Here is a 24,095-nt window from a genome sequence, read left to right as displayed (position 1 = left end):
GGAATCCTATACAAATAGCTACTTTGATCACTATACTGAAACATGATTCTATCCAATCGCCGCTCTAGGAAGTACAAAAACACATGCCGTGAGGCTTTTGAAGTATCTTAACTGAACTGAACCAACCAAAGCCACTTCCCTCCTTCAAATCAAGTGTAGGGCGATCCGAATGCCAGCCAGTCAGCCTCGGGATCAGGCACCCCGTTACCTCTGCTTGATTCCGGCCCTAGAGCTGGAGTACGGATGGGTTGCAACTGCAGCTGAGACTGTGCATTCGAACATGATGAAGTGCGCGGATAATTGAAGAATTCGAAGACGTCGATATTATCAAGTTCGCTCAGGGATGTAGCCTGTACTGATGTTGCTTCCAATCCCGAGTGTCGTGCGGTGGATGTCAAAGTGACTAAGTCGTAGGCGCTCCTAAAAGTTGTTAGTTGAGAGGCATCATCATCGAACCAAGTGTCTTACCTTCTCATCGATGAAAAGCCCATATCGCCCTGTCGAGCTCTCTGCACAACGCGCTGTAGAATTTTGGAGTAATTGTTCGCTACCTCCCAATGTTGTCCGACATCTCGCAGCGTTTCTATAAAGAAGTCAATCTGGGAGTCTACTGCACACCCAACCGTAGCGGCATGAACAAGCAGGAGCCTCGCAGCGACCCATAGCGAGAATGCAAACGAGGGTCCAAGAAGGTTCAACCCGTCTGCTTCAAGAACATCGCGCGTGATATCTCCCAAACTCTGAACGGCAGACAGACATCTCTGCATGGCGTAGTGCGATGGAACAAAAATGTGAGAGCGCACCGTAGGATACGCTGCTGAAGAGTGAAGGCGCACAGCGGCTGTAACGTACGCGCTGTGAAGCATGAACCAGTTGGCCACGCGACTAGCGGGATCAGAGTGACAAAGCGCAGAGATCTTGCTGTATTCACTAGGCAAGCTTTGGAGCCACCCATCTAGGGTGCGGTCGAGGTTGCGATATGTGTTGCGCCATTCTGCCATGTCGCTTGGTGACGTGACATCAACGGGCGTCTTGAGAAACTCATGTATTCTGCTCAGAATGACGAGAATCTCGCAATGGTAAGCGAAACTGCCGAGGTTCTCGGGTTTATTAACAAGATAGGTCATTATGGGTGATTGTTTGTTGTTGCAAGGACTTAGTGATCGTGTTTCCACAGGCACGTTCTTTGAGAACAGGTCGTAGGAGCATGGTAAGAAGCGGTAGATTTTGGTGTCGTTGAGAATAAAGTCGAATGTGGGCGTGGCGATAGTGGCATATCTGTCGAGAAGATAGATCATCCAGTACAGTCGCCTTCGTCCCTCATCTTCGATCCAAGACTCGGGTTTCCCAGCTGCCACTCTATGAGAAGACGCTGTGTGCGTGACCTCGGATGCTTCTGCGGATAAGAAGACGCTGCTCTCCTCGCACAAACCGAGTTGTCTAGCGTTTTGAGCCAACAGTGATAAGAGATTCCAACCTCTTGGTCCGTTTGATGTTCCCAGCTCGTCCAAAGTTATTATAACGAGGGCTCTCAGTGCAGGGACTGTGGTGTGTTCCATGGCGTATAGCTGGACTGTATGTTTGGCGACTGAGTGGTAGTATGCGCTCATCTCGGGTGATAGCCTGGGATCCTTGAGGAAGCGTAACGTAGTAGCCACAATGGCATAGAGTAAGATCCGGTCTGGTTCTTCCATCGACGTTGAGCCAAAGAAGGTGGCAAAGATAGTTTTGCGTTCGAGGATGGGACACCATGTCCCGCAGTGCTTGAAGTAGAGATCAACCAGACTGTAAATGATGTCGTGAGGCGGCAGATCGATGGTATATGATTGGACTGACGGATTTCGTCCTATAGATGTTGGTATTGATATGTTCGTATGAGTTGGTGTCGGTGCACTAGCCCCTTGTTGTTGATTTTGAACCGATGGGTGCGATGTGTTTTGGTTGCTGTTGTTGGCCTGCCAAGGACTCGTTATAGCTGGTGACTTGGCTTGAGAGAAAGATGAATGCCGTGGAAGAGTCGCTGGGGTAAGTCGACTATCCAGTTGTGAAGCATTGTATCCATTGACATTGGTAGAAGACACGCCTGGAGATACAACCGAAGAGTGATCTTGGACAATATGCTCTTCGACTCTCCGCCCCAGAGCTTGGAGCAATGCATCGATCCTGTTGACTTTTGCTTCGAGCTCAATGCTAAATCCATTCCGCCCAGCTCCAGGTCTTTGGCGCTCGAGATATACACAGGCTTTGTTGTGGCGAGCGCACCATGAACACGCAGGTTCAGCGCGGTCGCATTTCACTTTGCGAGTCTTGCACATCTCACACCTAACGGGAAACGATTTAGAAAATTGATCATTCATGGTATATAGAGCAGAGGAGAGTAAAAAGAAACATACGATATCTTTTGGTGTTTCTCCCTCCTGCGCTTCTTGGAAGGTCCAGCACCAGCCAAGCGCGAGTCATCACCACTGGAACCATCGTCGTTGCTCAGAGTCGAGTTGGCCTCTTCCTCAGCCATGGAGGGTCCGCTGATGGACGTCATGGTCATGGTCGATCTTGTCCTTCTCACACTTCAGACTCTCCACAGTCAAACCAGACAATGGGAAAGAAGAGGGTCTGGGTCTGGGGGAGATAAGCTACTGGGGCGCTGGGATTGAGGAGAACTGGACCCTTGCAGATCCCTCATGTCCTTTCTTCCTTCATGTGAGCCCGGAGTCGATTTCCTTGAAGGGGAGACGATTGCGTGTGGTTGTGTAAGATAAGATGCGGGTGATAAAAGTAAAGCCGAACCCTTTTTTGATGTGGAGCAGAAAAGAGAGGGAGTGGGGAAGGGGAAATGATTTGCTGAGAAAGTAATTGAGGGGCAAAAGATCAGCAAAAACAATCCCAGTCAGCTACTAACAGACTGACACCAATTCATCACTGACTACAACTGCAACGCTGCCCATGCCAACTCAATTCACCCATTCGACTCTATTAGAACAAACATCCGACATCCTACCAAAACAATCCCTGTCATGGACAGTAAAGCCAAGTCCAGATGCCAATGCCAAATGCCATGTCCTGCAACCAACAGACCTTCTATCTATGGCCAACCTTGCATTACATTACCGTTACACCTACATGTGACTGCTCGGCATACAAGCATTCTCCTCTTCTCTCCGGAACACCCGGCTCTCATCATGTACATGTACGGATACTCTCCTTCCTTGCATGTTGCAGGAGTTTGCAGAAAGAGAGGAAACGTTTCAATCCTTGATCCATGACCACCAACCCATGACAGAAGCCAAGATGACCTACGGGGGGCCTTATTTAGCTGACGGGACCAACCGAAATTGAGCAACTCAACATGGGTAGGGTAATAAACGAATCCCCTCATTCCGTATTCTGCACAAACTCTACAGCATCTAGCCTGAACAAGACAAATACCTACAGTAGCTTGAACCCCCCTCTCGGAAATAACATTGCGGAGCCGCGGATGGCACCATCGTCAGGAAGCTAATGCGTGTCTAGAAGCAGTCAAGCTTTCCATTCATCGGCTTATTTCTTCTTTGGTGACCCTACAGATCCCTGATGTTTCATCAGGCAGCAGAATAAAAGATCCATGCAAACATTAAGCTAAACTAGAACTAGGTATTGAAATAAGTACTGGTACATAGACACACACACACACAACCCAAGCAATCAAACCAATCAAGTCTCTCATTCACTCGTTGGCCCAGCCCTTGGACATCTCGACGGCCTTGGTCCAACGTCCAAACCGCTTCGTCGCCTCCTCCTCGGCAATCTGCGGCTTGAAGATGGTACGGCCTTGGGTGTTGACCTCCTTCAAGTCATCAAAGCTCTTCCAGATACCAACGGCGAAACCCGCTGCAATGGCCGCACCCAGTGCTGTCGTCTCACGCATGCCGGGTCTGTTGACCGGGATTCCAATGAGATCTGACTGGGTCTGTAAAAGTCAAGGGTTAGCAAAAATGATCCTTCTCAAAATAAATGTGTGGAGACGAAACATTGGTAACGTCTTACGTACCTGCATGATGAGATCCGAGTTGCACATGCCACCGTCCACAGCAAGCTCGGTCAAGGCATGTCCGCTGTCCTTCTCCATCGAGTCGAGAATGGCCTTTGTTTGGAAACACGTCGCCTCGAGCGTCGCCCTCGCAATGTGCCCGCGCTGCGTGTACGACGTGATACCAAAGATGGTGCCTCGCGCATCGTCAATCCAGTACGGCGCAAACAGGCCGCTAAAGGCCGTAACAAAGGTGCACCCACCATTGTCCTCCACCGTCTCGGCCAAAGCGCTGAGCTTGGCCGACGACTCGATGAAGCCAAAGTTGTCCACGAGGAACTTGACACTGGAGCCCGCCACCGCGATGCTGCCTTCCAGGGCGTACATGGTGTTGCCCTCGCCAAAGTCAAAGGCGACCGTTGTCAACAGGCCGTGCGACGAAATGACTGGCTTTGTGCCCACATTGTATAGCAAGAAGCAGCCTGTGCCGTACGTGTTCTTGGCGAGACCGGGGGTAAAAGCCTTCTGTCCGACAAGAGCTGCAGACTGGTCGCCCAGACATCCGGTGATCTTGACTCCCTTGAGAGATGTACCAGCCAGTGATCCGTAGGCCTTGTTGTCTGAAGAGCGCACAATTCTTGGCAGCGTAATCTTGGAATCATCGATGCGGAACCAGTCAAGAATGTCCTCGTCATACTTGAGAGTCTCAAGATTCATAAACATGGTTCGTGACGCATTTGACGGGTCAGAAACGTAGACATCGCGATCAGTCGCGCCGTTGAGCTTGTAGGTCAACCATGTGTCGACCGTTCCAAACGCCAAAACACCGCGCTCATACGCATCTTTGACTTCGGGAATGTTGTCAAGAAGCCAGAGCAGTTTGCTGACGGATGGGTATGTGGAGAGAGGAATTCCACATCGTCCGATCAGCTCGCTGGAGCCAAGACGGCGCTTGAGACGACGCACGAGATCTTTCGATCGTGTGTCTGTCCAGACAATGGCGTTGTGCAGGGCCTTGCCAGTAGTCTTGTCCCAGACGACAGTTGTCTCTCGCTGGTTTGTGATACCAACGGCCTTGATCTGCTCTCTCGAGTGACCTTGGCTCTCAAAGGTTTCAACGGCACCGTCAATGCACTGTTCAACAGAGCTTATAAGCTCCTCAGGATCATGCTCGTGCCATCTAAAACAGATATTAATCACTGGTCAAAAAGACCACAAGATTGTTGATCTGACTTACCCAGGATGAGGATAGTACTGCTTGAACTCAATCTGATGCGTGGCAACAACATCGCCACTGGGGTCAAAGATCAGGAAGCGCGAGCTTGTAGTGCCCTGATCAATGGCACCAATAAAGGCAGTGTTTGCTTTTCCGTTGAGGAGAGGCATTATGCAGTTCAATGCAGTCCTGTAGCTGATCACAGAAAGAAGGTTGTGGAGAAAGGATGGTTCAGATGGGGCAAATGCAGAAAAATGCAACAGTGACAAATGAGTCTGACGGATCTGATCTGGGCGTGTAAAAGATCACCTTATAAAGTTTCAATGGGGGAATGCATCTCTAACAGGCGCATTCCCTTGGTAGCCCTTAAGTACGTGCGTGCTTCGGTATCCAATTACCAGCAAACACCGAATTCCAAGACTATCTCGTGCAAGCCTCCCAATCCAGAGGCATCTCGGGAAACCGTTTCCCATACCCGCGGTCTCCCCTCTTCCCCCAAGAGATTGCCCAGCTGCGGGGTTCCCAAGTTTTGTCAGACGGAAACGATGCACGAAATGAGTGCAAATGAATCCTTCCTTCTCTTACACCCCCTTGTCGCAACAGACCCTTGTTTAGTTGCACAAAACCAACATGACTTTCCTCTTCGAGCCTGTAAGCTAAGCCTCGGCTTTGGGGACACCGAATTACAGGCCAAGTCACAAGACTCGCACAGCCCATCGGGAATCCCACACGCGAACGACTAGATAAGTGAGTGATATACTTATCCATTGTACCTGTACCTGTACCTGGACAGTTGGTAGAGTAAGAGGATAGGACAACAGGGGGGTTGGTGAAATGTTACATTTCCCCGCAGTGCACTAGGGGAAGCACAATCTCCATGTTCCAGAAGCTTGATTCGGATCCGCTTGTCACCTCATCACATCCATGCGGGGCCCTATAACCTTGACCATACCTTATTTCTGAGCCAAGCCAACCAACCAGACCATTGACCTCGGTCGACCGGGAAGATTGCAAATCCTTTCCTAACTTTTGTTTGAAAGTCTGGGGTTGCTCGAGATGAGAAAAAGATGTGTGGAGAATAGAACCGCACCAGTCTCGACCGTTCTGCCCCTCTTATTCACTCTCATCACTTCGGTGTAAGCATCCTGATCAGAGCAAAGCATCTCGGATTCTGATATCCCACAGCGGCCGTTGTCGTTTGTTTTCGGTGGCGTGCCGCCGAGCGACATATCGTTGGCAAAAGTCTCTTCCGCACATGATCAGGTCCAACCAGAGTTTCGTCCCGGACGCCATCTTGGCCCGTTGCCATGCCATGGTCCGATTCCATCGGAACTACTCGCTGACCTTTTGCTCCTCCCCCTCTTCCAATCTCCCAGGGTGCCCGACATAACCTACCCCCGGACCCAGTGCTCGTAAGCCCGGACTTGGGACAAAGACAGGCGTTCGCAGATTCGGTAAATCGACATATGTTGGTGTTTTCCAATACCGAGAGTCGCAGAGAGAGCCCTTGGCCGTAACGGGAACGAGGGGCAAAAGCACCACCTTGGGATGCATCCTGTCCTTTGCTGACCATAAATTGTAACGTGATCCCCAGCAATGCCGAGCAAAGTGGATGACGACCGCCAATCTTGACTGTAACCTGTCGCTCTTGCATCCTGTTGCCAACATTTCTCACCCCAACCCCTTCTTCTTTTCTCTGCAACACCACCTCTTTTGTTGTTCCAAGGATGCCCATCTCTACCATCAACGACTCCATCTCTGAGTCCTCTGTCCACAAGTCTTCCATCCCAACAAAGGTCGAGATGAGCCAGAATGAAAAGTACAGTGAGGCGCCCAGTGAGGCGCCCACAATCCCACCCCCACCTGAGCAGTATGCTTGGAGCAGAATTAGGGAGAACTGTCAAGATGCCTTTTCGGAGTTCTTTGGCACCTTTGTTCTTCTCCTCTTCGGTGACGGTGTCGTTGCCCAAGTTGTGCTCAGTCGTGGAACGAAGGGTGATTATCAGAGTATCTCATGGGGATGGGGGTAAGTTGCTTCTTGTCTTTGTTAATCAAGCTCGTCACTGACTGGACTTAGTCTCGGTGTCATGCTTGGAGTGTATGTCGGAGGTAAATCAGGCGGACACTTGAACCCAGCCGTGACTCTGGCCAATTGCCTGTTCAGAGGTCATCCCTGGAGAAAGTTCCCTATTTATGCCGTCGCTCAGGTTCTGGGTGCCATGGCTGCTGCAGCCGTCGTGTACGGCAACTACAAGTCTGCCATTGACGCCTATGAAGGTGGTCCTGGTATTCGTACCGTGATTGGCGAGAACGCGACCGCCGGAGTGTTCTGTACCTATCCTGCTGAGTTTATGACACGCACTGGCATGTTCTTCTCCGAATTCATCGCCAGCACGATTCTGCAGTTCGTCATCTTTGCCATGGCGGACAGCGCCAACATCGGCGCTGGTCCATTGATGCCACTGGGTCTGTTCTTCCTGATCTTCGGTATCGGTGCCTGCTTTGGTTGGGAAACTGGATATGCCATCAACCTGGCTCGTGATTTTGGTCCTCGTTTGGTTTCGTACATGCTCGGATATGGAAGTGAAGTGTGGTCTGCTGGCGGGTACTATTTCTGGGTGAGTCCAAATGCGTATTGCAATATGAATGTTTCGACTGACAGTTCTCCAGATCCCCATGGTAGCTCCTTTCTTCGGTTGTGCTTTCGGTGGCTTTCTGTATGATGTATTCATCTACACTGGACCTAGCCCTATCAACACACCGGGTATGGGTTTTGGTCGTCTTGTGAGTCCTCGTCGGTCAACCTGGTCCAACACATACAACGCAAACTCCCCAGTATAGGTTCGCCCTTGTAATCAAGGTGGCCGGGTTCTTTCATGGTAAAGATGAGGTGTTCCGGGGAGTTGTTTTATTCGATCGTGTCGCATTGATGTGTTGAGATGTGTCTCAACTTGAACTTAACCAGCCCGCATCAATCGTTTAGCGTGACAAGCACGTCGCGTCGTTATGGATTTTTTGTTCGTCGTTGGTGTTGGCGCGGAATGACGTAATGACAAGATATAGCCTAGTCTATTGTAGAGAAGAAGCTCATGCTGTTACCCAATGTTGTTTGAGCCATGATCGTGATCGATGATTAGCGTGGAAGAGTTGGAGATTTGTCGTAGGCATCTGTGCTGGTACAAATGTTAGAGATTTGCCGAGCCAATCTAAACTGATTTCCAACGTATGTAGGTACTTGCGTCAAGCACTCTTGTTGTCTGATGTGTTCGCTTCGGTACTCACCAAGTTCAACCCACCAACCCTATACCGCTGACTGTACCGCAATTCCATCGGCCATACTGATGGCGTCTCGTATGTTTCGAATGCGAAAAGTCTATGAAAAGGCTCACAATATTTTCCACTGAGGAAAAGGGAGCCGACTCATTTGTGTAGTCAAGACTTTGGGGGACATGGTGTTGTTGTAAGTACTGTCGACTCTGAAGTGTTGCCCAACTTAATCCACCAGTGAGAATGAGGGACCACAGACTTCACCAAGTGATTAGTGGGAAATTAGCCGTGCCTCTGAAGCCACAAAGACGATAAACGGCTGAAATGGAATTCTTTTGAACAAGAATCCATATTCTGGTAATTCCCGCATGGCTAGACTTGAGTCTCTTTTTAGATAAATGGTCAGAACATATGTTGACCTTTTCACGGTTTCCCCAAAGTTGATGTCTCCGGACGAAGAGGGGCAGAATAATTGACTGCTCGGCTTGTAATGCAGAAAAAGAGTGCGACAGTTATACGCCAGAATCGTATTGAGTCTGCTCATGTTATTCTGCTACTGCTACCTCCCGCTGTCCCCTTTTCTTACTGCCCCCCGAAGTCGGGGTTTCCCCTCTTGAACGTGGGGGCGGGTGATTAAACTCATAGACGCAAACTCCGGATCGGAGTGACCCGCCGGACTGGACGATTGATGATCCGATTGAAACTAGGCCGGATTTGGTCCAAGATTGGCATCAACCTCGGGTTTTGGGCACCGAGATGCATAAGCCCAGGGGTAAATTCTCGTTGTCAACGTCAGCGGACTCGGTATTCGTACCCCGAACTGCATTCGCCGCTTGCACCATGAATGAGGCTCAGGACCACCCGGGATTCCTATTCAAGCCATGCGGTGCAGTTCGAGACGTTTATTGAACAGCTTTTTACGTTTGAATGCGGGTCAGCTTTGGTCAGATGAACGCTTTTCTTTTTTAACTCGCAGGGTAAAGTGGTCTTTGTCTCATTCCAGGACAGTGCTCGCTACTGCCGGCATAGCCTAATTCTGCAGTGCGTCCTCACTGTGCAGCGCTCACTCAACCCCCAAACTTGCCAAAAACTTGTTACAGTGTCCATGATATCAGACTCAAAATAAACCGACCCATTTCCAACTCCGCTAATTTATGGACACACTCTCTTCGCCCTCCGCAATCGTCGTCTACTATACACTCTTATAAACCCTTTGGCCATTTCTTTGTCGCTGCCATCTTTGACTTTATCTTTATCCCCAGACTTCATCTCCAGCTTTTCTCCAACTTCCTTCCTATAATCCCCCAACGGTTGCCACCTTTTTTCCTACGTGCGCCAAACCTACCAAAGCGCATAAGAGCTACCCCCAAACACCACAAACCACACACATACAAACAAGATGCAACAAAGATTACGGTCGATGAAGCGCCCTCTGCTTCTCGCAGCTGCGGCCACAACAACTCTCGCTGTCGGAGGCGGCTACTACGCAACCCGCAACAGAACCCACGTCGTCGACAAGGCCCTCGTCCCTCTCAAGCGCGACCAAACAGGACGCATCGTCCCTCCCACATTCAGCGCAACAAAAGCGCGCGCCGAAGCCCTCGCCGAGCTGCGCCGTAGCGGCCAGCCCAATAAAGATACTGAGTACGACCTCCTCGTCATTGGCGGCGGCGCTACAGGAACTGGCATCGCTATCGACGCCATCACCCGCGGCCTCAAGGTCGCTCTCGTCGAGCGCGATGACTTCTCCTCTGGCACAAGCTCCAAGAGCACAAAGCTCGTCCACGGTGGCGTTCGATACCTAGAAAAGGCTGTCTGGAACCTTGACTACGGTCAATTGCAGCTTGTTATGGAGGCTCTCCGCGAGCGCAAGACTTTCCTCAATATTGCGCCCCATCTGTCCAGCTCGCTTCCTATTCTACTGCCCCTCCAGAAGTGGTGGGAAGCGCCCTACTTCTGGGCCGGTACCAAGGCCTATGATCTTCTCGCTGGCTCCCAGGGTCTCGAGAGCTCTTACTACATGAGCAAAAACAAGGCTATGGAGGCTTTCCCCAAGCTGCGCAAGGAGAACATGGTCGGTGCTCTGGTTTACTACGATGGCCAGCACAACGATTCCCGCATGAACGTCGCTCTCGCTATGACGGCTGCGCAGTACGGTGCCACCGTTCTCAACCACGTTGAGGTTACCGGTCTCGAGAAGGATGCCAACGGCAAGATCAATGGCGCTCAAGTCCGCGATGTCCTCGCTTCCAAGAACGGCGACTCTGCCAACGCCGAGCCCTTCAAGGTCCGCGCCAAGGGTGTTGTGAACGCTACCGGTCCCTTCACCGATGCTATCCACCAAATGGATGACCCCTCTCGCAAGCCTATCGTCGCCCCTGCTTCAGGTGTGCACGTCATGCTCCCCAAGGACATCTGCCCTAACGGCATTGGTCTCCTCGACGCTGCTACCTCCGATGGCCGAGTTATCTTCGTCCTTCCCTGGCAAGGATTCACCCTCGCCGGTACCACCGACAACCCCTGCGAGGTCGAGCGCGCACCCGTTGCTCAGCAGAACGATGTTGACTTCATTCTCCGTGAAGTCAGCAAGCTTTTGACTCCCGAGTCCGCCCTTTCCCGCAAGGACGTCCAGGCTGCCTGGTCTGGTAAGTTATACCCCATTCAGTTGAACTCAACACAATACTAACATTCGCAGGCATCCGACCTCTCGTCAAGAACCCCAACGCGAAGAACACCGAATCCCTCGTCCGAAGCCACCTCATCACCACCTCTCCATCCGGTCTCCTCACCTGCGCCGGTGGCAAGTGGACTACATACCGTGAGATGGCCGAGGATACTGTCAACGAGGCCGTAAAGATGTTTGAGCTCAAGCCCCAAGCTGTCTCTCTCCCCGACATCAGCGGTGCCAACGCAAGCGGCTTCACCACCTCTGGCCTCTGCTGCACTCGCAACATTCCTCTCATTGGCGCGCACGGATACTCTACTTCTCTGGCCTCTCAGCTGATGGAGATGTACCCCATCGACGCTGATGTTGCCGACCACCTCGCTCACAACTACGGTGATCGCGCATGGACTGTCCTCTCCACCAACCCCTCCCTCAACACCCGCCTTGTCTCCGGTCTTCCCTACCTCGAGGCCGAAGTCGCCCACGGCATCCGCAATGAAGCTGCCTGCACTGTTGCCGACATCATCGCTCGCCGCACCCGTCTTTCATTCCTCGACTCGAGCAAGGCTCTCCAGGCTCTTCCCCGCGTCATCGACATTGCCGCTACTGAGCTCCAGTGGTCCAAGGCCCGCAAGGCCCAAGAGAAGGCTGACAGCATTGCTTTCCTCGCCTCCATGGGTCTTGAGCAAATGACCGACGCGCCTGTCCAGGCCTCTCAGCAGGAGCGCATGCCCTCTCGTCAAATTGAGCACAGCCAACAGCGCCCCACTCGCGTCGGCGGTCTCGAAGTTGACCTGAACGGTCTCGGCAGCACTAGCTCCTACAGCAAGTCCCGCGACGACTAAAATTTGGAGTGAGATGTGTATTCCCTTTGTTTCAAGACATGGCATTTGCAGCATATAGAAGATTCCCAGGCATTGGAGATTGTGTTACAAAAGCACGGCGTATAGATGCAGGATCTGGTACTTATTGGGCGAGACAAGGAGTCACGGCTTTTCCTTGATAATTACTTTCAATTAATGAACCATTTTACGATTACCTTTGACCTGTTGTTTTGTGATACTGTCGTGACTTGCATGTTGGAATGACTACTTCCCACTCTACCGCTAAAACTGTCCCATCAATTGATCTCCGCCCAAATATTTACTCCTGACTCCCCCACGGTCGATCTGTTGGAGCTTTACCTTGTTCCCCGCAAATAAATCCGGTTTGGAGTAACTCCATCTGATCGTCGATGTTCTTCCCAGCATCCCCATAAAATGAGGCTCCATTACATCAGGACCCATCCGGAGCCCCAGATTTAACACATCGTGACATTTCCATGGTGACGTAGGTTTATGGTAATGTCCGGGTCTCATATACGTAACTTGTAGCATATTCAGTTCTCTTGACATTGCTTTCGGGTTTCCTCAATGGGAATCGAGTGCCTTGGCGTCGGGCTGCATGGCAGTGAAGGAGATCTACATCATGTACCTAGGTATCGGATACTTGAGGGATACGTTTGCCAAGTACCTGACGCTCAGAGCATCACAAAGCCTGGAAGAGCCATTCTAGGTCAGTTAATGCAATTTAGATAGGACGTTTAAGCTGTTCACCATTATATCCCCAAGCTTAGGTCAACATTACTTTTATCCATCAACCCGTCTCGTGTTACGGAAGCCTTACTGCTTGATTATTTATCCCAAAAGAGGAATGTAGTGAAAGCCCGTCTGCCCTAAGTCATTGCCGGTGTTGTCCACAGCGTGGTACCCAGCTCACCCTTGTTTGGGGCGACCTTCAAGTCCAGTATTGACATCCTTAATATTGGTGCTAGTGACCTAAGAGTTGGCATTGGTAAAGATACTGATATTGCAGACTATCAAAAGGGAAAATATATAATGGACATTACCTCACCTTCGAAAATAGACTACGATTCTGCCGAGGCCTGATACCATCATCTCTATCTAGTTTACGTGGAAATGCGACTGTCAACGCAATACACTGGGATATTTTATGACCTAGTGGTCTCAAGTGCTCCTCAGCAGTAAAAGCCATGATAATATTATAGAAACATCAAAGACGTGATGTATATATTGTATAAAGATTGCTCAGTTAAGACTGGAACCAGCATCGACTTGTACAGAGCAAGAAGTTATTATCTAACCTTAACAACCCAGCCTACCGAGCCCTGTATCTGACTCTCATTGCTGTTTCAAGTTTAGCCTTATCAGTACAGTTTTACTAATGAAGCTGGAAAAACGAAGCGGGTGATGCTGTATGCTGCTGGGGAACACGAACGTAGAGGTACGCAGATATGCCAAAACAAAAGAGGTGCCATATTTCAAGATTGTAGGACAGGCCGTGGAAAAGAGACTTGTAGAGATATTTAGATTTCTTTGCTAGGATCCAGGCACTGTAATACAGTGAATCACTGAACCATAGCCACGTTAAATTCGTGCAGAGTGGATGGATCGCATGCGGCTTTCCGAAGGCAACCCCATCTGCATCGTATGAAATATTCCAAGTACTCGCCATAGATCTTCTTTCATCACATATTACGCTATTAAAAGATCAAACTACTGATCCTCTCAGCCAAATCACCTGGGAACAAGCCCGGGGCAGTTGGTCGTCAGCTAATCCCGCTCGATTTGGTCCCACTGCCAGCACCTGCCTGCCACTGCTAGCTGGAGTCGCGACTGACACCTCTAAAGCATCCAAATTATACGCTAAGCACCTGCCTTCCTACTCTCTTCATTGTTGTATTCTTGCCCTGGTCTACCTCCACCGTCATCTTCCCCTTCGCTCTTCATCATTCGCTCACCAACGCAGCCACACTGCGCACTAACGGTCTGTGGGACAGAAGCCTGCATTCACTGCCCTCGGATTTCTTTGAACCCTTCACCTGATATTCATCTTTCACCAATATCGCCCTAATCTCCAATTCACCTTGTCTTACCACCTAGGTACTCCACCGATAACCAATGCCCCAGCAATCATGCCTGTACTATCTGTGCCACGCCCTTACGATGGCTACCCTCCTAATGTGCTTTCTGTCTTTCGACGATTTCATGACCTCACTGAAGAATGGCCATGGCAACTGGTCGAGCACTTCGAGCCCCATTACTGGAGCTATAAGCTGGCGTACCGCTTCTACAGCCTCATCAAAAACGAGCTTTCGCGCACAAGCTCTGTAACCCTAGACGACCTTGTCAAGTATCTATTTGACAAATCTGCCCAGCACCCTATGTCGAAATACCGATGTGTTCTCAGCAACAAGATCATTGGCCAGGCCGTTGAGTGGTTGGGCGAAAAGCGACAGGACGTTATCCGTGGGTTCCGATATGAAACTAGACGACAAAGTGCCACAAGTGATCGTGACCTAGAATCGGCTCGGAACGAAGGTAAGTTGGCAATGACCCTTCTGAATCATTACAAATACTGAAGAACCATAAAGCTAGTGGCTCACGCAAGCGATCCGCCGGGGGCGCTGCAAGTGGCAACGAAGCCCAAGTCCCTGCAGCATTCGCGAAGAAGCGTCTTATGGTAACCTTCAAGTTTCAGCCAAAGCCAGTCGGAGACTGCATTACTGTACAAGGCGACGAGTCGGACCAGATTGCTGCCCGTGTGTCCGCCGACCAATCTAATGGTGGACGGTCCAATGTGCACCCACCAACCGGGTTGATTACCCCCATTGGAGAGAACGGCTGCGCAGAAGATTCCCCTTTCCTGGACGTCACAGTAAGTGAAAAAATAATCTTGCATACCTAGTAAAGACTGTTGTTAACTCCGCCGCTGTTCAAAACCTTCGAAGAAGCACAGAAAGCCTACACCGCCTACCTCAAGGGTGAAATAACCACCTCGGGCAACATCATCCGTCGTTCGGAAGAGCAAATTGTAACCACTAGTCGTCGTCATCGCGATTTAGTTCAAAAGATCCTTCGGGACACCGCTGCGAAGGATAACGCCGCCTCTGAAGTCACCGAAGCTCAGCAACAAATGCTCATCGCTAAAGAAGTCCATGATGCTGAAGCGGAAGCGCTCCGAGAAGCCCGTCGCAGTGCGATTGAAAACCCGTCGGATACTGGATCAGCACAAGCGATAGCAGGCCTTGCCCACCGCGAACGAGAGTCTGGTCAGCATCAAGAAGCCCAGCGCGCTATCGTGGAAGTCAAGCAGAGGATTTTGGTTGACATTATGACCATGCTGAAGAAGACTGAAGCCGAAGCCGCCGTCCTGTCGGACAGATTGTGTGAGCTAGGCGATGCAAAGGAAACAGAAGAGAAGAACGAACGGGACTTGACTATTTTACGTCGCCTCATCCGCTTGGGTCCCAAACTTGTCGATCTTGTTGATGAGCTTTTGGGTGATCAAGATATCGATGATTGGTCAAGGGAAAAGGCCCATGAGATGGGACAATTCGAGGACTAATCTGGGATAGACATGGATGAAGTGACAGACCAGAGGTATTGAGATCTCAGTTGAAATGGTGGAACATTTCGAGACACGGCAGATCGGACCTTCTAAAGGGACGGAAGATACGTTTTGGGCCATGGAAGCATCTTGGCATAGAATCGGAACCACTCGAAAATGTGACAATTGCGTCCTTTTGAGACTAGGTCGGAAATTGACAGTTGCCTAAGAGACTAAGGTGATTCATAAGATAGAGTGCAGCAATCAACCTATGCTGCCATGCCATGCATCTGTACAATACATATCACTTCATGCATTCATCAATTGCCGTCGAACTTGGGATGTGTTGTTGTATTAGGCTTAAGATATGAAAGATATTTGTTTGTCTATTCAGATCCACCCCATACTCTGCTGTTGAACTAGACACCATGACCCATTATGAAGGCAGTGAAGTGGTTAGTATAGGTAGCATATACAAGAATACTTGATGGTACTTCCAAGCTCCCACGTCCATCTCATAAGTCGTCCCAGCCAAGAATCCCAATGGAGCATGGGTAACGGTCTCTTCTAGGATTGTCAGTCTCGCAATCACGCTCATCATCGATGTCCTCCTGAAGGTTCTTGGCAAAACTGAGAGGTGTGTTGTTGGTTTGCCAGGAGTCGTCGGGTGACAGCCCGGTTCTAGAGTCTGTCCATGACTCAAGATGCCTGGAATCAACCTCAAGAAGCGCTCTATCGCTGGCAAAGAAGGCGTTCACAGAATGTCCATTATTTGACGTCGCCTCCTCGAAGACAGGAGCATCCTTTCTCCTTTTGAGACCATGATCGATGATCCAGATGTTGCCCACTGGATAGGCATTGTGAGCTGCATCGATGAGGGTGGACATGACACCGTCATCCCATTCTTTATTCTCTGAGTCCCACCAATCTGGATTGAACTCAATACCTATATTAATGATGCCGCTGTAGGCCAGAAAACCCGATCCGAGGGCATGATCGTAGCCAATATCGTCCCAGTTGACGTTATCAAGACATTCGACCTGCAAGACAAAGAGGTCTTGGTTGGGGCGGACTGTGAGAAAATGCATAGAAGACCCCACGAAATTTCCTGTCGAGGGCATGTTGAATTTGTCCACCTCGGAGATTGCGTGGAATCGATTATTGCGCTCTTCAGCGGGAATGGAAATTGTTTCGACGCACTCAGACTGGCGAAAATGACCCTCCATGATGGATTGGGATTCTTTGCAAGCGGTCCACATGCCACCGTCAATGAGATATGTTGAGATGTTTTTGCGAGGAACATCTTTTCTGACGCTGTTGAAATAGTGACTTGGTAAGGGTTTTGTAAATGTCCAACTGCGCCACCCCTCGGACATCATAGGCCCCGGGCCTTCATGGTTGAAAATGTGTACTCCCGGCTTGTCCTCTCGGATAACGTGTTTCCAGATCTGAATTCTAAGCTCCGGGGGCAAGTCGGGGAATCGGTGGAAAGTCGTCATCTCGGAAGAGTTTGGCGAGCGTGAGCTGATACAATATTTCAAAGTTGGAAAAGAACCGGTAACTTTGTTTTGATAGTCATGGTGAAAAAACATGATGGCTAAGGATGTCGTTGCCAAAAGACAAGGAGGTACTTGAGATGAGGGAGGAGAGAGAAATATTGGTAGTGTCAAAGAATGCAACAGAGGAATTTATAGTAATGGAGAAACTCTTTTCTCTTTAGACTTTTGGAGCATATTTGCTCGTCAACAGAAGTGCCTGAAACATGATTGGATTCCAGCAAAATCTAAATTCGATACCAACCTTAAAGGCGTCACGCATGCACGAAGGCTGTTTAAGCATTTGAGGAATCTTGAACCTGAAAGATATACCACTGTATCGTATTGATATACAAGATTACAGACCTCTTTGCAGTCGAAAACCCTGTTTACAACGACGTCAATGAGTCACTTACTTGCCAGTGCTCAGAGTCATAGAAACCAACCTTCACCATAGCCTAAAACATAAGAGACGAAAAGGCTTACCTACTACTTTATGATGCCTTAGGCTTTATATTTTTTGTTCTTATGGTTTTAGATGAGTCACCAGCTCTTCTACCTGAGCCTAGAGCTTTATGTAGCCTGGGCTTGCCGATTCAAGGCAGCCGATGGGAGCGAGTGTTGGCACCTGCCTCCGAAAACCATCTGGGAGGCAGCCGAGAAGGCGGGCAGTCAAAATTCTCTCCCACATGCCCCACCTCTTCTTGACTTTCCTTCCTTCATCAACATTCATCTGGCTGTGAGGAGAATCAGACTCTCTCAGACCAGTGATGATGAGGTAGGCTTCTATTGTACGCACATTACTGCTAACGATAATAGTCACGTTGCATTCTCATACATGAACGCGACTTTCCCCCTCCTTCCATCCCCTCCTCCCACACCGCACGTGAACGATGCGACGCGACATCAAAGAGCAAGCGACTAAACACAAAGTGCGAGCTCTGCGCAGTGGGCACCCTCAAGATCGATCACAACGATCTCAGGGGTTCATGAGGGATTCTGCGAGCATCTCAAGGTCGATAGGCAAGTACACCTCGGCATATTTGAGAGTTGTGGTAACTGCGATAGTATATTCCACAACGCTTGCCCTCAACGTGACCATTTCGAAGATGATGCAATCTCGAATGGAATAAAGTTAGGGCTGCTCGCAAAGAACGAAGTTGATTGCCCTGAAGCATCATGCAAAGGGCAGACTCCCAGCGGGTCAGTTTGCACATTGCAAAGGCAAAGCAAGCTATCAACAAGTTCTTGTCAGCGACTGGCATGGATACGACGTACTTTGCAAAAGATGTCGTGACGATGGTGGACAAGCTACACAAAGAGCTGAAGTCTCCTTTGAACATGCCAGTCAAGATTCCTGATAGCTCCTATGAAGAGGGCGAGTGGAACGACCTCAACTATGAGTCGGAAGTTCTGCGATTGGTTTCTTTTTGCTGACGAATGCTACGACTCTGTCGGTCTGACGCGTACCTGAGTATCTTCGTGAGCTGGGTCAGAAGGGTTTACATTGGAAGCGCAATGGACCCGGTCGGAACGGGCTTGTCCCTATAGCAGTCAAATCCCTTCGGGGGCTGCCCTCTGTCTATAAAGAAGAGGTGTCGGCGGGTGGCGAAGTCGGACTCTGCAACCTCCACGTGGTACCGCCAGGGAACCTGACTATGTCAGAGCCAGTGCAGAGACGCGAATTAGATCCTAAAGAATGTCGACTTAGGTCCTAAGAATGTTATGTTAGGTCCTAAGGGATGAAAGAGAAAGGTCTTGTGACCTAAGGTGGTATGTATTGACCAAGTAACGCATCTCTTATGTTGTCGAATTCGCAGTTTATTTCCCAAAGACGAGCACCCACTTTGTGCCTCATGCTTCAACAACTTGTGGCATGGGCTGGTCCTTTTAGACAAATACTCTTCTGGACAACGATGTACTTTATTTAATGGTTCAATGAATAAAAAATAGCGAGACTCTTATTCTAAACCAGATCAAACATTTATCCGCCGATAAAGTGCCACGTTTGTACTTCACATGATGGTGTCTATCCCCGTTACGGCTGAGGAGAAGAATGGCTTCAAAACAGTAAGCAAAGCGAAGTGGCTGTCACAAATTGACGAGTAAGGCGCCACGAAGAAAGACTGTGGTGTTGACAAGGCGTTTTCAGGGTCGCAATCTTGGTATTTGTGCCTTGTCAAAGTCACACTAACAGTTCAGCTGAATGCGTGGACCGGTCCAGACCCTGGCCTTTGCAATGCTGCCAAGAGGGATATTTAATCCCATGTGCTGCCACTGAGGATGTTTATTTTGTAGACGTGTGAATAAAATTGACATACCCACAGAATATTGAAGTGAGAGATCGCCAAGCATCGGAAAGTCAAGATGGCAGCTAGTGGTCCGCTCTACAACAACTACCAGTCACCTCCACCAAGTCATCAGCCTGGTCAAGTCCCACACCCACACCATGTACAGCATCCACAAGCTCCAGGGCAATCGCCTGTTGCTCAACAATCACCCTACGCCCATCAATCGCCTCAATACCAGCAGTATGCAGGGAATCAGCAAATCAACTATCAATCGTCTCCGGGTCAGCCGATGAACCAGATCCCGCAAACTCCACAGGCCCATCCTTCGCAATCGCCTCTGGGCCAATACCCCATTCAGCATCAGGTTCCAGGCCAGCAGCTTCCGTACCAATCATCTGCATACGGTCCCCAACTTCATCAATCCCCTCAAGTCCAGCACCCAGGTCTCCCTCAGCAATACGCGCCTACTCAGCAGCCCAACGTACAGACAGTATCTTACGGTGTCGCAGCACCACCGACGGCCGCTCAGCATCAACAGCAATACCAGCAACAAGCAGCCCAATTTGCTTCCCCACCTTCAGCATCAGCCCAAGGCCAGCTACAAGCAACTGCCCAGTCACTCTTCAAATCTGGAAAGGGCTTCTTGGGCAACATCGCCAGCAACATCAAGTCCAAATACCCCGCCACCACCAATGCTGCGACGACTTCATCCACGGTTTCGTACACGGGCGAGCCACCGAAACCGACATACAATCCTGCACAGCACCCTACCCAGACGCCCTTGAGCCCGACAAACTCGTTCCCTCAGGGATACGACCCTGGCCACCAGGTCACTCCGCAGCATACACCACAAACACCACAGCAAAACGTCTCGCCCAGTGCGCCAGGCTATCCTCCCGTATCACATCAAGGCTCTTTTCCACAGTCACAGGGACTTCCTGGGCAGTCACCCCAACAAGGATACCATGCTCCCCAACAGAGTCCGCATCAATTGCCGGCTCCCATGAATGGGGTCGCCGGTGCGCAAGCTACTAACTCCCAGCCGCCGGTCCATTCACAGGGTGCAGCTGCCTCGCCATATCCGCAGACATCACCGCACCACCAGCAATCGGGCCCATATGCACCGACAGTTCCCGTCCAAGCTCCTCATTCGGTTGCTCCGGCCGGACCATATGGTGTTCAGCCAGGCTACGGACAAAGCCATTCGCATGTTATTCCGCCGCAGCCAAACCACCATAGTCAGTCGTCTTATGGAAGCCCGCTGCCATCGTGGCCACAACAGACACAGGCCAACTACAGCCCAGCTGGAGCGGCACCAAGCTCCGTATCCACTGACCAAGCACCAGTACAAGTCAGCGCTCCTGGCTACGGGCCCATGGTGATGCACCCGCAACCACCACACCACGATAACCCCATCCCACATGCGTCGCCGTCGTCGCAGCAAGCCGTTCCACCACTGCCACAACAAGCAGTAACATCTGGTCAAGTGCAGAACACTCTTCAGATGGCCTCGTCGCCGCCACCTCCGCAGCAATATCAGACCACTGTATCGCCCACATATCACCAACCGCAGCTTCACCAGCAGGTTCCTCTTGTACAGCAGCATGGTCAGATTAATGCATCAGAGATGACGCCGTCGTCTCAAGTGGCTTCATACCCGAGCGGTCAGGTCAGCTCCTCTAACTATACACAAACTAGTCCTTCTAGTCCTCCATCACAGAACCCCCATGATAGGACACCAGTAGCCCAAGTGCAGCAGAACGGTCCCTCCCCCCAAGATCACTATCAAACGCACTCGCAGCCGCAGCCGCAGCCGCAGCCTCAATTCACTCCCTACGCACCCAGACCTGGGCAACAAGCTGCGACGCCAGATCAAAGTCATATTCCTCTACCTTCTTCACCATTGCAGAACTTGAATCAACCCAGTGGGATACTACCATCTGCTCCAGAGGCTGGTGTCCAGTACCAACCCCACAATTCGACAGTGGTTCATCAAGCACCACAAGCACACTATGGACAACCCACGCATAAAACGCCCACAATGCCTATGAATAGTCAATATAATCAGCACCCAGTACCCCCACCCCCACCCCCACCTCCAGGTCCAGCACCAGCTCCAACGACGAACGCACCGGGGCAGAGCTTTCAATCCCACCAACCCGTTCAGCAATCACCACATTCCTATCAGCCAGTTCCGGTCGTGACTCAGCAAGCTTCAGGTCAAAATATCGAGAACATCTCTCATCAAGACCCACTGGCCTCACTGTCGGCACAAATGGACAATCTGAACATGAAGAACGGCGAACAGCGCATGGCAGCTTCAGGGGCCCCTCCTGTCCAGAAAGACGACGGACCTCGAGGACCACCACCTTGTCTAGCGGCAGGCATGGTCAGCGACACCCTTCCATATTGCCCAGAGAGCCGCATCGTGGCCTACGCTTTGGACTGGTATCGACTTACAGCAGTGCCGCAATATCTCATTTGTACAAGATGCTATGAGGACCATATTATGGGGACTCACCTATCTATACACTTTGAGAGATACCATTCTCCAGAAGGTACCGAGTCAAAGTGTGGTTTCTGGTCGCCCCGCGCACGAGAGGTTCTTTGGCCTCAAGCCCTCCAGACCAACGACATTGGCCATCTTCGGGCCTTTGCGGAGAAGACTCTAACACTGCCAAGCTGTAAAGGCAGAGTGTGGAGTACTGCCGCTGATGGTGTCAAGTGGTGGAGTATGGTAAACAATGAAGTTGATGGTTTTATCTCATGCGAAGCTTGCTACGAGAACTGCATTGTCGGTACGGCCTTTAAAGGTCGGTTCTCACCACATCGTCAACAAGGTCCTGACGAAAAGTGGATGTGTGACTTGTGTCTTCCCTACATCACAACCGCGGCTGTCAAGATGTCCAAGATGAACAACTGGAATAGCTTCATTGAAGCTGTCAAAGCACGCGTTCATCTTCCGGTATGCGAAGGCAAAGATGAAGAGTCCAACAACGGCCACTGGATTTTACCACGTCGCAGAATCGAGAACATGCGTATCTGTGAAGCATGCTATCTAGACAAACTTGCACTCACACGCTTTGGCAATGAGTTTGAGCGTCATCAACGAGCCGAGGGATTTGATGCTTTTCTCGAGTCAATAGGTCAGAAGTGGAAATGCAGCCTCACGGACACGGCCGTCAATATGAGTATTGCTCTTGAGGCGGCTCTCTACCGTCGCGATTATGAAGTCTTTTGGAACGCAGCCAGCGCCATTTGCAGTCTTGTCCCTTGTACTATGAATGGTATCATTAGAGGGAATTGGTGGACCGTCGCAGGCGGGTGTCCAGAATTTGATGTCTGCGAGGCATGCTACAAAGGGGCACTGGAAACGTCCGATCTTGGACGCTTTTTTGAACCTGCCAAACGAGACCCTGCGGCGACCATCATTTGCAACTTCTGTCCTGGCAGTCCACGGTGGGGAGCTTTCATCACCAAGTTCGCCGAAGCGTTGGACAAAGGTATCTTCAGCTACTACGGTGATTATGTCAAGAAATGGGCGGGAGTATTGACTTGCCCTGGTATCAAGAACAGAGAAAAGACTAAGTGGTGGGGACATCCAGAAGCATTGGCCTGTGAGGACTGCTGGTTGAACTTCGTTGCCGAAACACCTCTTGGCGACACCGTTCCGGTCAAAGGTGTTTACGATGAGCGACCTCTGATCTGTCAATTGTGGTCTCCCCGGATGCGAAACATGTGGCTCGCGGTGTGTGCAGCGGGACCGCCAGGATCACCAGAGTCACAAAAGGCTCTGGATGAGTTCCGTGCTTTCGGTACGAAGCGTGTGCAAGTGTACAATGCTACAGTACCACACATCGAGATGATTCAGTCAATGATGATGATGAAGCGCATGCAAGCGATGCAGCAGGGTCAATTGAGCCTTATGTATCAGGGAATGAACAGCATGTCGTCAATAATGGGAACGACCGATGGACATTTGCATGGCAACAGTTCAATTGGGTACTATGAAACAGAGAATGGAGTCACAGCTGCAAACATGATGAACAACATGCACTCTGGGATGGCTGATGCTAACAAGATGAGTGACTGGATGCAGATAGCGCAACTGCAGGCTGCTTGGATGGAGGTAGAATAGTTTAGCTGTCCATCATTAGTTTTGTATTATGGAATGTGGTTAGTAATCAAGACAAAGAAGGTCTCTATAATGCAGAACGAAAACATCAAAGGTCCAAGAGTGTGCTCTAAAACGCAAATAATTTAGTTCCTTATTCATGAACGTGACTATTGATAGTTCTATATAGGTCAACTCCAGGTATTGCCCTGCTGCTCCCTTATTCTGTGCTCCCTGCTACTCCATTGTTCATCAGATAAATCATCATTTGAACCCATGTATGTTGTTTTCAATGGACTAGAATGTTAGTATTTCACGTGTTACAGAATAAGATAGCTCAAAAATGCCGATGAAAAGGAGCTGCAGCCCCAGTGATGTCTCTTGATCTTGATACCATTGTCAGTTGCTATGTACTATAAGCGCCTGTTAGGGCGATACTTACCAAACTGCCGAGCTATCTATGACTAATCGCTTGGACTAAAGCATTAGTAAACATGTATTGGATGAGGCGGATGAGTGAGGGTATTGTACTTGGATGTCGGGAGATTACTATACGCAAGTTAGCTTCGTGAGAACTGTTTGTGGATTGGAAAGAATTATATACGTTGTTCT

At 50.2% G+C, this 24,095-nt stretch overlaps 7 protein-coding genes across 7 annotated transcripts; 4 read left to right on the top strand and 3 right to left on the bottom strand.

Annotated features, from left to right (window-relative positions):
• Positions 1-149: 149 nt before the first annotated feature.
• FGSG_03246 (uncharacterized protein) lies at positions 150-2,687 on the bottom strand (the record flags this gene model as incomplete). The annotated part of the gene is made up of 3 exons (XM_011324203.1): positions 2,394-2,687; positions 469-2,322; positions 150-420 (listed from the first exon to the last, which is right to left on the bottom strand). Exons 1-3 carry the CDS (start codon positions 2,543-2,545, stop codon positions 150-152), a joined length of 2,277 nt encoding a protein of 758 aa, XP_011322505.1. The 5' UTR covers positions 2,546-2,687.
• An 896-nt stretch (positions 2,688-3,583) lies between these two features.
• FGSG_03247 (uncharacterized protein) lies at positions 3,584-5,402 on the bottom strand. Its single transcript, XM_011324202.1, has 3 exons — positions 5,244-5,402; positions 4,028-5,186; positions 3,584-3,946 (listed from the first exon to the last, which is right to left on the bottom strand). Exons 1-3 carry the CDS (start codon positions 5,390-5,392, stop codon positions 3,704-3,706), a joined length of 1,551 nt encoding a protein of 516 aa, XP_011322504.1. The 5' UTR covers positions 5,393-5,402; the 3' UTR covers positions 3,584-3,703.
• Positions 5,403-6,949: 1,547 nt separating this feature from the next.
• FGSG_03248 (uncharacterized protein) lies at positions 6,950-8,319 on the top strand (the record flags this gene model as incomplete). Its single annotated transcript, XM_011324201.1, has 3 exons — positions 6,950-7,248; positions 7,300-7,840; positions 7,893-8,319. 3 exons carry the CDS (start codon positions 6,950-6,952, stop codon positions 8,061-8,063), a joined length of 1,011 nt encoding a protein of 336 aa, XP_011322503.1. The 3' UTR covers positions 8,064-8,319.
• Positions 8,320-9,673: 1,354 nt separating this feature from the next.
• FGSG_03249 (uncharacterized protein) lies at positions 9,674-12,192 on the top strand. Its single transcript, XM_011324200.1, has 2 exons — positions 9,674-11,134; positions 11,185-12,192. Exons 1-2 carry the CDS (start codon positions 9,889-9,891, stop codon positions 11,997-11,999), a joined length of 2,061 nt encoding a protein of 686 aa, XP_011322502.1. The 5' UTR covers positions 9,674-9,888; the 3' UTR covers positions 12,000-12,192.
• Positions 12,193-14,673: 2,481 nt separating this feature from the next.
• On the top strand, positions 14,674-15,561 carry FGSG_03250 (uncharacterized protein; the record flags this gene model as incomplete). Its single annotated transcript, XM_011324199.1, has 2 exons — positions 14,674-14,871; positions 14,953-15,561. The coding sequence occupies 2 exons, from the start codon at positions 14,674-14,676 to the stop codon at positions 15,559-15,561; spliced, it is 807 nt and encodes a 268-aa protein (XP_011322501.1).
• A 497-nt stretch (positions 15,562-16,058) lies between these two features.
• On the bottom strand, positions 16,059-17,135 carry FGSG_03251 (uncharacterized protein; the record flags this gene model as incomplete). The annotated part of the gene is made up of 1 exon (XM_011324198.1): positions 16,059-17,135. The coding sequence occupies one exon, from the start codon at positions 17,133-17,135 to the stop codon at positions 16,059-16,061; it is 1,077 nt and encodes a 358-aa protein (XP_011322500.1).
• Positions 17,136-19,445: 2,310 nt separating this feature from the next.
• Positions 19,446-23,328, top strand: FGSG_03252 (uncharacterized protein; the record flags this gene model as incomplete). Its single annotated transcript, XM_011324197.1, has 2 exons — positions 19,446-23,184; positions 23,315-23,328. 2 exons carry the CDS (start codon positions 19,446-19,448, stop codon positions 23,326-23,328), a joined length of 3,753 nt encoding a protein of 1,250 aa, XP_011322499.1.
• Between the last annotated feature and the right edge of the window lie 767 nt (positions 23,329-24,095).

This window comes from Fusarium graminearum, chromosome 2 (assembly GCF_000240135.3).
Source record: "Fusarium graminearum PH-1 chromosome 2, whole genome shotgun sequence".
Taxonomy (NCBI): Eukaryota; Fungi; Ascomycota; class Sordariomycetes; order Hypocreales; family Nectriaceae; genus Fusarium; species Fusarium graminearum.
The sequence above is the reverse complement of the archived record's forward strand: the minus strand, read 5'-3'. Positions and strand labels throughout refer to the sequence as shown.